Consider the following 12,139-nt stretch of genomic DNA (forward strand, 5'->3'; position numbering starts at 1 on the left):
TGGTGTTTCCTTGATTTGGAATGTGTTTATTAACATTGGAATGATTCTAGTTACAAATTGTAAATGTTTGGACTTATCAGAAGACATTTATGTGGTTAAAATAATTACTCTAAAAGTTTACGAACATCAGAGTATCAATGTCTTAGGTGTTGTACATTAAAGATGTAATTCTTAAAGTACATCTTTGAAATATAAATATTTGACTTAAACTTTTATGAATAATAATGCATGTGCACTTACCCTGTTGTTTTAAACCAGAGGATTTTGGGTGAACAGTTTTATCAACATTTGGAAAATATCTAAATATGTAAAAACAGATGAACTTTAAAAGGGCATTAAAAGAGAGTTAGTGTGAAGACTTTTAGGATATAAAAGCATAAAACATTAGTATTCATAAATAGTTCCTTCGGTGGCTTCCAAAAATATTGCATACCTAAATATGTAGGTTTTTATATTTGTATAAAAATAATATTTTAGATAATGTTGGTAATGGTTTTAAACTGATTATTTTGTATGGTTCATACATATCTACAATTGTTCAACATTTAAATATAACATATTTAAACTAAATGTGAGATAACAGTTTGGTATTTCATTTTGATTTGTCCAACAGAAATAAAATTATATTTTATCACTTCTAACTGCCACATTTTTCTTGATAACATTCTGTGAGGCAAAAGCTTAAGGCATCATGTCAAATTACTTCAATTTCTTTGATAAAAAGTCCTACAACATTATAATTTCTATCTTTTTCTTAAATATCTGTTAGAAAAAATTGGACTCCATATTCATTCTTGACTTTAAAATGTGCACTCTAACATTTGCACAAGAAAAGTGACCCATGTTTGTTTACAAGAGATTCTCTTTGTTTTAGGATGAATGATCCTAGAAAAAGGCCACTTAAAAAAGGAATCAGTGTTCAAAAGAATGAACATTTCCAATTAAACAGGAAAAATAATTTATTGCAATTGTATCTTGAAAAACTAAAAATGATTATCAAAACTTCGAGTTTATATTTAATTTTATTTACGGTTAGAACTATGCATATTTTACATCGTTCAGTTTATATTTAATGTTATTCACTATGTGACTGATACATATTTTTTCAGCATGATAAAGAATAACAGTTTTGGGGTGGGGCATATGTATTCAGTTTACAGGAAAATTGTCTGATTGTACCGCATTATATCCTTCCCTTTAGCCTTGCATTTTGCAGCAGGATGGTAGAGAGTCGTTTTTTCCAAAAAACATTTGATGAGTTCATTAATTTTCCTAAGGGCTTCTCGTTAACCTTTTATTGAAATAATTATCATTGCTCATTCAAGTTGAGATTTTCTTGGTACGTGGTATGACCAATGATTTTTTTACTATATCCTGGCCAACTGAAATATTAACATTATGAAACCATGGATTGTATTTAAATCTTCCGTTATAGGAAGCCTCTTCTGACGCTGAGCCAATGGGAGTAGTGGGAGACTCTGTAGTGACTGACAGGTGGATGTAAAGGTCCACTGCGTTTACTTTGACAAGCTGAGAAAGATGGTGCAGTGAAAGAGCATTGCTTCATTGCTGCCAAACAGAGTTGGGTTTTAGAACCACTCCAGCCCACCCCAGGCCTCTACAGATGCCAGTCTGGTTGAGAGGGAGAGAGTTACCTCCTTACCATTCCCAAGTCCTCTTCTGATCATGGCGGTGAAATTTGATTTAACATTTAGCCTTCTCTGCCCCCAGCAAGGAGAGGGAGGGCTGAGGATAAAAGTCCAGAATCCACATGCCTGGTCTCCACGGACACCACTTGGTCTTTTAAAATTTTATCCTTGTATGTTTGTAGAAGTGTAGGGATGGGGCTCCTTGCTACAACAGGCTGTACTTTGGCCTTGCTTTGTCTGCTGGCATTTCCAATTTGCAAGTTTCTCTAGCACCAGGTTTGGAACACATTAGGCAAAAATAAACCCAGGGAATCGCCCCCAGGCTCCAGGACCCTGTTAAATCTACCTTCTTCTCTTCCCTTTTCAGAAACTGCTTTATGTGGCTTTTGTGTGTAATGTCCAGGGTTTTTAGCTGTACTTAAGTGCGAAAAGTAGAGAAGGGGAACACTAAATCTTGGTCCAGAACCAGAAGTCTGTCAGATCAGATTTTGAAGTTCCCATCATGATGACCACACCATTTCTATTTTCTCTTAACTGATTTAATTCTGTTAGATTTTGGTTATTCTGTGATCTTTTTTATGAACCAATTTTTTGGATAATTTTTCTTGACTTCAAGAAAATCTGCAACGTCCCAAGCTTTACAATCTAATTATGGATTGGCACCATATTACTTTTTGCTATCAGCAAGTAATTAATTACTTAGACATTGACATGGTAGTTGATATGAGAAGAGATACCAGGAGAAAGTGGGCAGGAATGCTTGGGGATGAATTTTGTAAGTGGTCATTCATGACTATTTTTATGTTATTACAACTTTTACTTCTTTATATAAAATTTCTTCTCTTAAATTCAGGGTACTTGCATAATAAACATGCAGATAATGAAAGTTTTCTGTATTCCACTCTCTCTTTACCACGGTTAACTTTTATCTTCTTGCCCTCATAGTAGAAAATCTGTTCCAATGCTGGCATTTTCAGTGCTATTTGTATATCCTGGTATTACCATGACATGATAATTCTGACTTAACTACATATGTGCTTTTCCTAGTTAAAGGTTATTTCAAAGTTGGTAAAAACTTAGAAAATAAAGCCATGATCATAATGCAAGGGCATATCTCTCCTTAGAATAGCATCCTGAATAGAATCAGTGGGTCAAAGGATGACTCATGATTTCTGTTGCAAAATTTCTCTTTAAAAAAGGTGTGGCAAAGATCTGGATTATACAGAAGTTATGATCAAGAAAAGGCAATTTAACATTAAAGATATTTATCAAGAGAATTGTTTTCAGACTTGTGTTCCCCTCTTTTGATCACTGAACAGTTTTCAGACATTAACATTATTTTCCAACCTTAAATTACAGTAAAATTGCTTTATGTAAATATTATAGATTGTGTGTAATCATTTATCTATAAAAATATTGACTCTGGCCTCAATAATGTACCATGGGGCCACACTGGGTTAGTTATTGGCAACAGGCATGGAGCACATACCTGAAATAAAATGCATTGCCACATTATCTATATGCACTTTAATCAGTGATATCAGGAGGCTGGAGTCAGATAGAGGATAAATAATAAATATGTATTCCATGAATACTGATATATTGTGTCTCCTTGTCAACTTTCTGAAAAATAATAAAGAAGAAATGAAGGGTTCACGGCTTTCCACTAGAAATCTTAGCTTGGAGAATCACACAATGAATAGTTTCTGTCTTCCATTTAAAGCTGACGTGGAGCTTACTAAAGACATTAATTATGCAAGATGAATTAAGGCAAAATCAGTCTTTCATCAATGAGCAAAAGTTTAAGTGCAAAACAGTAAGTTGAGCTAGCATTAAAAATGCTTCCACACTAATTTACATTCTGAGAAGTGTGTATAGAATGCAGGACGTAAGATAAAATACGTGGAAAACAATTGTTGGAATTTGATCCATACAGAGGAATGTTTGGGAAAACTGGGTATGGTATGAGCAAACTGAAGTGGGTATGTGTGATAGCTTCTCAATGGAGTCAACTCCCAGTCCTTTGAAGAGCTTACCCCACACCAGATGAACAGCTGGTGAGCAGGCTGTGAAGGCATGAGGCTTGGACCACTAGGTGACCTTCCATGGCTCCCTGTTCTTTTCCTATGTAATATTTATCACTGTATGCATTGCACTTTGTTTTTGTGATTCTTTGATTAATGCCTTTTTCCCCGATTAGACTGTAAATGTCATGGACTATATTTTTATAATGCACACTGTTATATCCCTGATGCCTAGCACAGCACCACAATAAATATTTGTTGAATGATTTAATAACTGGATAGACCCATTTGTTTTTTCTTTCTCCTGAGTATATGGCTCACCAGCTTCATATGTTAAGCAAGCATGCCTGGGAAAAGCTTGGTCCAGAAACTGTCCCAGGTATTAGTACTTACAATGAAATTCCTAGTCTTTGAGTTAGTGGAGGTTACAAATATATCAAACTAGAAATTGAGGGGAAATGGTGGCATTGGCAAGGAATGGTCTTATTGGAAGGTGAAGATGAAAAGATAATTTTTTTAAAAATCAATATTGATTTTAGATGAAAATCTTCCTTTCTATAAGCCAATGTGAACTTACTGACTCATTTACCTTTTCCTGGGAAATTCAGTACAGAGCTTCCAATTTTCTTTACAATGCTGCTCCTTCGTGGCTCGGTAGATATAAGCTTGCAGTTGAAACTCTTGAAGAGCACTTTTTCTTTTCTAACATCTGTGGTTACTTTTAAATATATTCAAATCTTACCTGATTCATGAAGAGCTCGTTTGTTTTATCATAAAAATAAGATTTCAATTTCTAATCTCAAGTGAATTTAACTAAAGAAGGGGCTCTGTGTGTATTCCATGTCATCCCATGGCCTCAGTCCACTGTTACCTCTGGAACCCACAGCAAAAAGCACATGCCATGCTCTTCACAGAGACTCCGTCTTCACACAGCTGTTTCTTCTTACACTAGGAGCTCTTTGAAACTAGTTCTAGGTAATGGGATGTGGGAAAACCATCTGAAAAGTTGTCTTAATACACACCCACTCCATTTTAAATGGGATTATATAGCTACAAATTCCCACTTGTGGAATAAAAATATGTGTGTTTTAGTTTGGGTTTTCATTTATTGAGGGAAAATGAAACAACGTATTTTATGACTCTGTCCAGAAGGAACTTGATCTTTTCTTGCACAAGAAAAGTGACCCATGTTTGTTTACAAGAGATTCTCTTTGTTTTAGGATGAATGATCCTAGAAAAAGGCCACTTAAAAAAGGAATCAGTGTTGAAAAGAATGAATATTTCCAATTAAATAGGAAAAATAATTTATTGCAACAGTATCTTGAAAAAATAAAGGTGGAAGAACATTAATATAAAATGACCTTTTTTAATGACTTAAGAATGAGAAGAGCAACAGTAGAAAGATCTTGTAAAATTATATGTATATACACACAAACATTCAGTAACTTCATTTTCATAGACTACTGAGACTGAAATATATATTTTAATGTATAATTATGCGACAGTACCTAACTGGAACAGAAAACATGAGACAGAGAATTTCAGACAGCAAGATATACTGCACCCAGTGAGTAAACAGCAGCCCTTAGCACACTGTGCTGTGGGCAGAGAGGACTTCCCTCTTAACTGCACAGGTAGTGGGTAATCACCCCATGCTGACAGGAATCTGCACTTGGGTTAGCTCGCCAATAAATAAGTTTCACTCTGAAGAGACAATTATATATAGAATTGGGCTTGATTCCATTTACACAACCAAATTAGGCTGGGAAAGCTCAGTGTGCAGTGAAGACAAGAAAAAAACTCAGAAAGACATATGTCTATTACAAATTAAAGTCCCACTACATTAATGTGAACTAAACAGTGGTTTGGTGCTTTGTAAAATAAAAGCTAAAAAGTGATATTGTGTATGTAGACTACCATAGACTGTCAAGGTACATCAAGAGTTTAGAGGGATGAATGATAAGGAACGGCCTTAATGTAATAAATATGGAGAGAGTGGGTAAACTCCTGGCTTTAGTGTTATTTATGAGGTTTTCTTGACTAAAAGCAGAGAAGTGCACCTCTTCACTGCATTTTTTTCATTGTCATAAATTGGCTAAAGACAAAAGAAATCAGCATTATACATCAATAAGTAGAGTGGACCACATGATTCTATCTGTTTTGCATTGAAACCTTAAAATATGTTTTAAGGAACTGAATAGTAAAGCACACAAATAAATAAACTGTGCAAAAATATTGCCATGTTTGCTTTTGCTGGAGACTGCTGACACTGTAGAAACAGCACAGGCTAGGAGTCTGCAGGTACAGAGGTGAACCCTGGATCTGCTGTGTGCCCAGGTGTGACCTTGGATACAGTGTTTAACCTCTCTTTGTAAAGTGGTGATATCAACACCTAAAATGCTGGGCTGTGATGGTATTTAAATGGTATAAATCCTGTGAAGTATCTGGAACCTTTTCTGATACGTAATAACACACATGTTTACAGAACATGATAGCATGTTCAATAAATGCCTATTCGCTTTGCTTCCTGTCAGATCATGATTTCATCCCTATAGGTCCCCATGTGCACACATTCACTTTCCGTAAGTGATGCCTACTTGTGGCTTTAAATCATATTTGCAAAGAGAGATTCTTTGATACCATTTAAAAACAAAAAGACTAGCTCTTCATCCCTAGGATGCTGATTTCAGTAATACATTACATATACACACCCAACATAACCTCATTTCTGCCAATGATGGACCACATATACAACAGCAGTCTTGTAGGATTATAATACTGTATTTTTACTGTAACTTTTCTATGTTTAAATACAAAAATACTTGCCATTGTGTGACTTTGCCTACAGTATTCAGTACAGTAACACGCTGTGCAGGTTTGTAGCCTAGGAGCAGTAGGATATCCCAAAGCCTAGGTGTGTTATAGGCTAGACCATCTAGGTTTGTGTAAGTCACTCCGATGTTCTCAGAGCAAACATCACCTAAGGATGCATTGCTCAGAACATATCCTTCTCTTTAAGCAACCCATGACAGTTTTTATTAAAAAGGACCAGTTAGGCACATATTATCACATGAGGCACACAATCGCTCAGATTTTACAGATGAGAAAATTGGGGATCGTGGAGTTAAGAGAATTGCCATTAATGAGACTGTTTGTCAGTGGAAAGTTAGGACAGGCTCCCAAGTCTTCTAGCTGTCATTCATATATGTTAGAGGGTTAAGGTTGTATGACATGAACCTTAATCTGAGCCCTCCATAGGGATCAGATCCAGGTATTGCTACTATCAAGATGCATGACCTTGGATAAATCCCTTAAATCCTCTGGTCCCATTTCCTCATCTACAAAAGGATTACAATAATACCATCATCTTCATAATGTTGCAAAACTTTAAAAACTATAAAATAAAAGTTACAAAATAAAAGACATACAAGAAAACACTTGGTGTATACTAACTATTGTAATATATTCAGGGTTTTTTCAGCTACATGGAGCTACCTAGACAATAGTGTCAAGATGCCTAAAAATCTCTGAAATAAAATCTGAGCATTCTATCCTATAATCGATATGGACTTTCTTGCTTTTGTTTGTTTTTCAAAGGTATCCCACTGTCCTGAATGCTCTTGTCCAAGATCTTTCTGTACACCATGGTGAATCTGATATATTTGTCAGATGGGAAAAGTGTCTGATTTTTTGTAAGAATACATTTTAACTTTGTAAGGCATCTCACACATTTTAATCAGCTTCTCTGTCACTGTCGCCCTAGGAACCAACTTCACCCTTGCAGAGCTGGGCATCTGTGAGCCCTCCCCACACCGAAGCGGCTACTGCTCCGACATGGGGATCCTTCACCAGGGCTACTCCCTCAGCACAGGGTCTGACGCTGACTCCGACACCGAGGGAGGGATGTCTCCAGAACACGCTATCAGACTGTGGGGGAGAGGGATAAAATCCAGGCGCAGTTCCGGCCTGTCCAGTCGTGAAAACTCGGCCCTTACTCTGACTGACTCTGACAACGAAAATAAATCAGATGATGAGAACGGTAGGCCCGCTTCTTAAATACCTTTTAATGTTCTGTGCACTATACCACGTGAGGCTTGGGATGTTTTTGTTTTTTAATAAAGAGGTGTCATAGAGCCATTCATTTTCTTGGAAATTGACCTTGTCTGCCCAGTGTGAGCTGGGGGGAAATAAACCAGCAACCCTCCAGCACAAAAGAATGAGAAGAGAATTTTAAAATCACATTTTGATGATAACACAGCATTCAGGTGTAGTCAGTTGGTCTTATTAGCAAGTAAATTACATTGCAAAAGAGGCAGCTTGATAAACTATGACCCATACCTAGAAAATGTCCTCTCTCCACAAGTTGCTAGGTCTTTGTATTGATTTCCCCTTCCCAGTAAAGGCAACCTGGGTTATTTTTTTCATGAAGATCTCTTAAGAATCCCACCTTATCTTAGACTTTCATTTCCAGGCGGCAATGCCTCATATCCGTATTGAAGATCAAACTTGGAACAGATGCTCTGGAGCTTAATAATGACAAATAGGAAGAGACTTGTCTTCAAAAAAAGAATTCTCTTACATGTTTACTTTTCCCCTTGGCACCTATGTAGGTTAATGGTTTCCCGTATCTTCTGTCACAAATCACTATTGCCTATCCATCAGCTTTCTAGGTGGGTTTTAATGAAACTTTGAAAATTAAATCCTTCCGATCATTAAGCAGTAAATATAGAGAAGCCTAAGCAAGTCATTAAAGAGATAAGGTGCTTATTTGTGGGTTTCTGAGCAATTCCAAAGTGTGTTTAGTCAAAAACATTTTTTAAAAAGATAAATTGCATTAGGTTACAGCTGATTTAAGAAGAAAACATCAAATGCTATGTGGTTTGCTATGAATAGATTGCATGTTTGCTAAAAGAATTACCATTACCATTAAAATGTTTACAAATAGATCAGTTAAGAATGTTTATATAAAATATTATAAACTTCTGCCAGAGCAGCTTTAAATATTTCCTTTCATTTAAAAAAGAAAAAGGAAATTTGCAGGCGGACAGCTTGTTGTGAATGCAAAAGCATAGCTAAATATCATTTAATCTCAAAACTGTGTTGAAAATACATCATTTCCTGGGTAAGTCGCACATACTCAAAAAGATGTCACTTTTTTGCATTTAAATTTATGTTTAATTTTGAAATAATTTATTCTACATTGGGGACAAGGGGATGTGTCTTACTTATGCCTCCATTCATGTAGCTAATCAAGGTGTACTCTCAAGGAAAAATCTGCACTTGACTCCTTTTGAATTTTAACAAAATTCTGATACTTGGCACATTCGCCACTCTGAGGTGCTTATTTGATAGGAAATTACTTTTAGAAGTTTCCATAAAAGCGTACATTGAATCCATTTACTGATGTCCTTTTTCAACTTCAGTATGTGTGTCAGATACTATTTAAACGAAGGCAGTTTGATTGCCTAATAAATAAAATCACTTGTAATCCAAGAATTTATGGCACATTTTAAACAAGGTGTTTTAGCTAGTCCCTCATGGTTGATATTCTCAAATCTATAGAGGGAACCATCTATACAGAATTATTTATACACATTTATAGACCTGTATCTTCTCCCATTTAGATTATATGCATCTTAAAAACTCATCTAATAAGGAGGTGTTTTCGGTGAAGGCGAGGGCACAAAAAATGATTGACTTGAATTTACCTAGAAGAGTTATGGATGAAAAAAATGTGTAATTAATCATGTGTTTGATTGACCAAGAATAGTTTTATTTTTTCAATATTATTCAAAATATCATATTTGAATAATTTTTACTTTCTGCGAGTCTATATATATCCCTGTATACTGAAAAGAAATAAACCCTTAGATACAGTGTTCCGATTCTTTCCTGTAGTGCTAGTTGGAATGCAGTCAGAATTACATCAAGAGAAATGTACTTAGAGGCACTAAGGAACTCTGTATGTGAGTATGGTTGCCAAAGCACGAAGGAGATATTGAAGCCAGAGTTCAAGCTAGGTGAGAGATGGTTATTTTCAAATATACAGGTAGAATGTCTTTCTTTTTCTTTTAAAAATTTTTTTTCAATATTTTACATATTCAAAAGAGATATATAATGCATCTTCTGTTCTCATTCTTGGCCAGAAATAAAAATAAGAAATTTTACACATCACATCATAAACTCTTTAAGCGAATAAAAAATGAGGTGTGAGCAACTCTGCAGGCAGAGGTGTTAACTTCAGTAAACTTCTTGCTCTTGCTGGCGAATTCTGTTTAGCTCACAAAGAAATCAATGCTTTTTCACATCACTGATTTTATGAAGTTTGGGAATGTATTATCATATAGATTGACAGTTGCCCCACTGGTTCCACACCACAGCATGGACACTTACAAAGCCATCATTAATTTCTCACACTTGTACCCAGAGATGGCTTCCTCCATAATAAACACTGTGTCCTTCAGAACCAAATCAATAACCTTTTAGGTATGCCTTTCTTGAAGAGGAAGTAACAGGAATCTATACTTTGAGAAAGAAGCGTTTCAATTTAATTTTACGTTTTAAAGATACGTGGTCAAAAAAATGAATCTTTCCTGTGTGTTTCTACATGTTTTAATTTCATTTCATGGAGGGATTTGGGGATACATGGATTTTTCACCGTGTTTATTTAAAAATCTCCCCTAAAATATTCCAATTGTGAATTTGCTAAGCATAGTTAGCATGTGAAGACAGACCTCAGGAATGAACTTCCTTTCTGGCAATATGAAGTGTGTATCCAGTCTGCAAAGTCGTGTAGTAAAATCTCTGACTTTACCAACAGTTCTTCCTAGATCAGTGCTCATTATGCTTCCTACGTGCTGCTATGAAAAAAATGACCCATTAGATAAACTTGACAGACAGTCCCATCGCACAGATGAACCTGTCTTCCTATCTTTCTTTCTTTCTTTTTTCTTTTTTTTTTTTTGGTGATATAGACACCAGAATGCTGCATCCTATACTCACTTTATAGCCACTATTTTAACATTGTGCTGGCTTGGATTGGGTTGCTTCAAATAGATAAAACTCTCACGTCCACGTTATTTTTTCAGGTTCTCTAATCCTACCTTGAAGTCATGATGATTTGGCTAGAAATGGCAGTGAGAGCAGAGAGTACTCCCCCCAAGTTCTTGCTGCTGTGAAATTTGACGACATCCAGAGAAAGGGCTTTCCTAGTGACTTTAAATTAGAATCCATACTTTTGTTCAGTAATAAATGTCCCACTTAAAAGATGTCCTCTCTGGGGCTCTTTATGTTATCTGAGTTATGGAGAAAATGGGGCAATCACTAATACACAAGAAAAACTAATTGCCTCCTTAAAGATGCAAAGTAGCGCACACTGTAAAAATCTGGTCTCTGTTCTCTTGACTCCCTTAGGCAGTTTCTTCACCTTGGGACTTAAAAATATCCTTGAGTTTTTGTTTTTTTTTTCTTTCAGCAGAATTCTAGTTTCAGTTATTTCATTGGAAATCCAGAAAAAAAAAAAAAAAAAAAAAACAAAGAGAATAAAGTTGGCATGAAATAAGAAGCCAGAAATGACAGCAAATGAAATCCAGCATTGGTTAAAGCTTTAAAAAATTATTCTTCCCCTCCCCTCTCCATGTCCGCCCAAAGTAAATAAGTACAATGCTCATTTTCATCTGTTGTCAATTGGGAAATTTACAATCCTCATAATGTACTCTGAGGTTGAAATATAAATGTTGGGTTAATTCCATTGCATTTCACAAAATGCATTTATAAAACAAGCTGGCTCTGGGCATGTAATGGATTTATGTAAAGTGTATTTGTGGTACACAGATTCTATTAGATTGAGTCCTTTTGGCAAAAGGTCCGTAGTGTATCTGTCTCCTCGGCAGAGTTCGAACACACCCAGGTACTCACTGCTTGTTAACTGAGACATGAGGAATGAAGCCTGAGGGAAGGGAGGATTTTCCTTAGCACCAGGGACAATGACTTTAGATTGTTACTGCCAACCAAGTTGTGTTCATTTGTAATTTAAGGTGAGTTTCTTAAATTTTTCTCCTTTCTTTCCAGAAAGTGGCTTCTCGGTAAATCTAGCATTACAGCGGGCTGCCTAAGTAAACACAAACAAAACATGCTAGTGAGTTTCTATTTCCTCTCCCAGCCTATTACTCTTTCCTGCTCAAATTAACTTTGTGTTTTATAACCCACTCTATTCCTTTCTTCTCCCTAATCCCTCATGTAAAATCACAGAGAGTGCCTGTAACAGACATAAAATCTTACTATGAGCTCCAGACCTAGCCAAGGGCCCATAATTTTGCTCTTAAGGAAAGGGAAAAGTCAGTGGTAAGAATAGTAAAAGAGGTAGCTACAGAAAGCATACATTCATATTTGACTATGCTTGATGTTGATACTGGATAATTTCTTTTCTAGCCACATTTTATAAAGCCAATTTCCATGGAACCTAAA

The 12,139-nt window shown here is 35.8% G+C and overlaps 1 protein-coding gene across 7 annotated transcripts in view; it reads left to right on the plus strand.

Annotated features, from left to right (window-relative positions):
* The window catches only part of TENM2 (teneurin transmembrane protein 2), a 1,289,478-nt gene that overhangs the window by 396,073 nt on the left and 881,266 nt on the right, over positions 1 to 12,139 (plus strand). For all 7 annotated transcript variants that reach the window (XM_037740622.1, XM_037740620.1, XM_037740624.1 and 4 more), the window contains exon 4: positions 7,437 to 7,712. In XM_037740622.1, coding sequence (XP_037596550.1) covers positions 7,437 to 7,712 — 276 coding nt within the window. The remainder of the gene's footprint in view (positions 1 to 7,436; positions 7,713 to 12,139) is intronic.

This window comes from Cebus imitator, unplaced genomic scaffold (assembly GCF_001604975.1).
Source record: "Cebus imitator isolate Cc_AM_T3 unplaced genomic scaffold, Cebus_imitator-1.0 Scaffold86, whole genome shotgun sequence".
Taxonomy (NCBI): Eukaryota; Metazoa; Chordata; class Mammalia; order Primates; family Cebidae; genus Cebus; species Cebus imitator.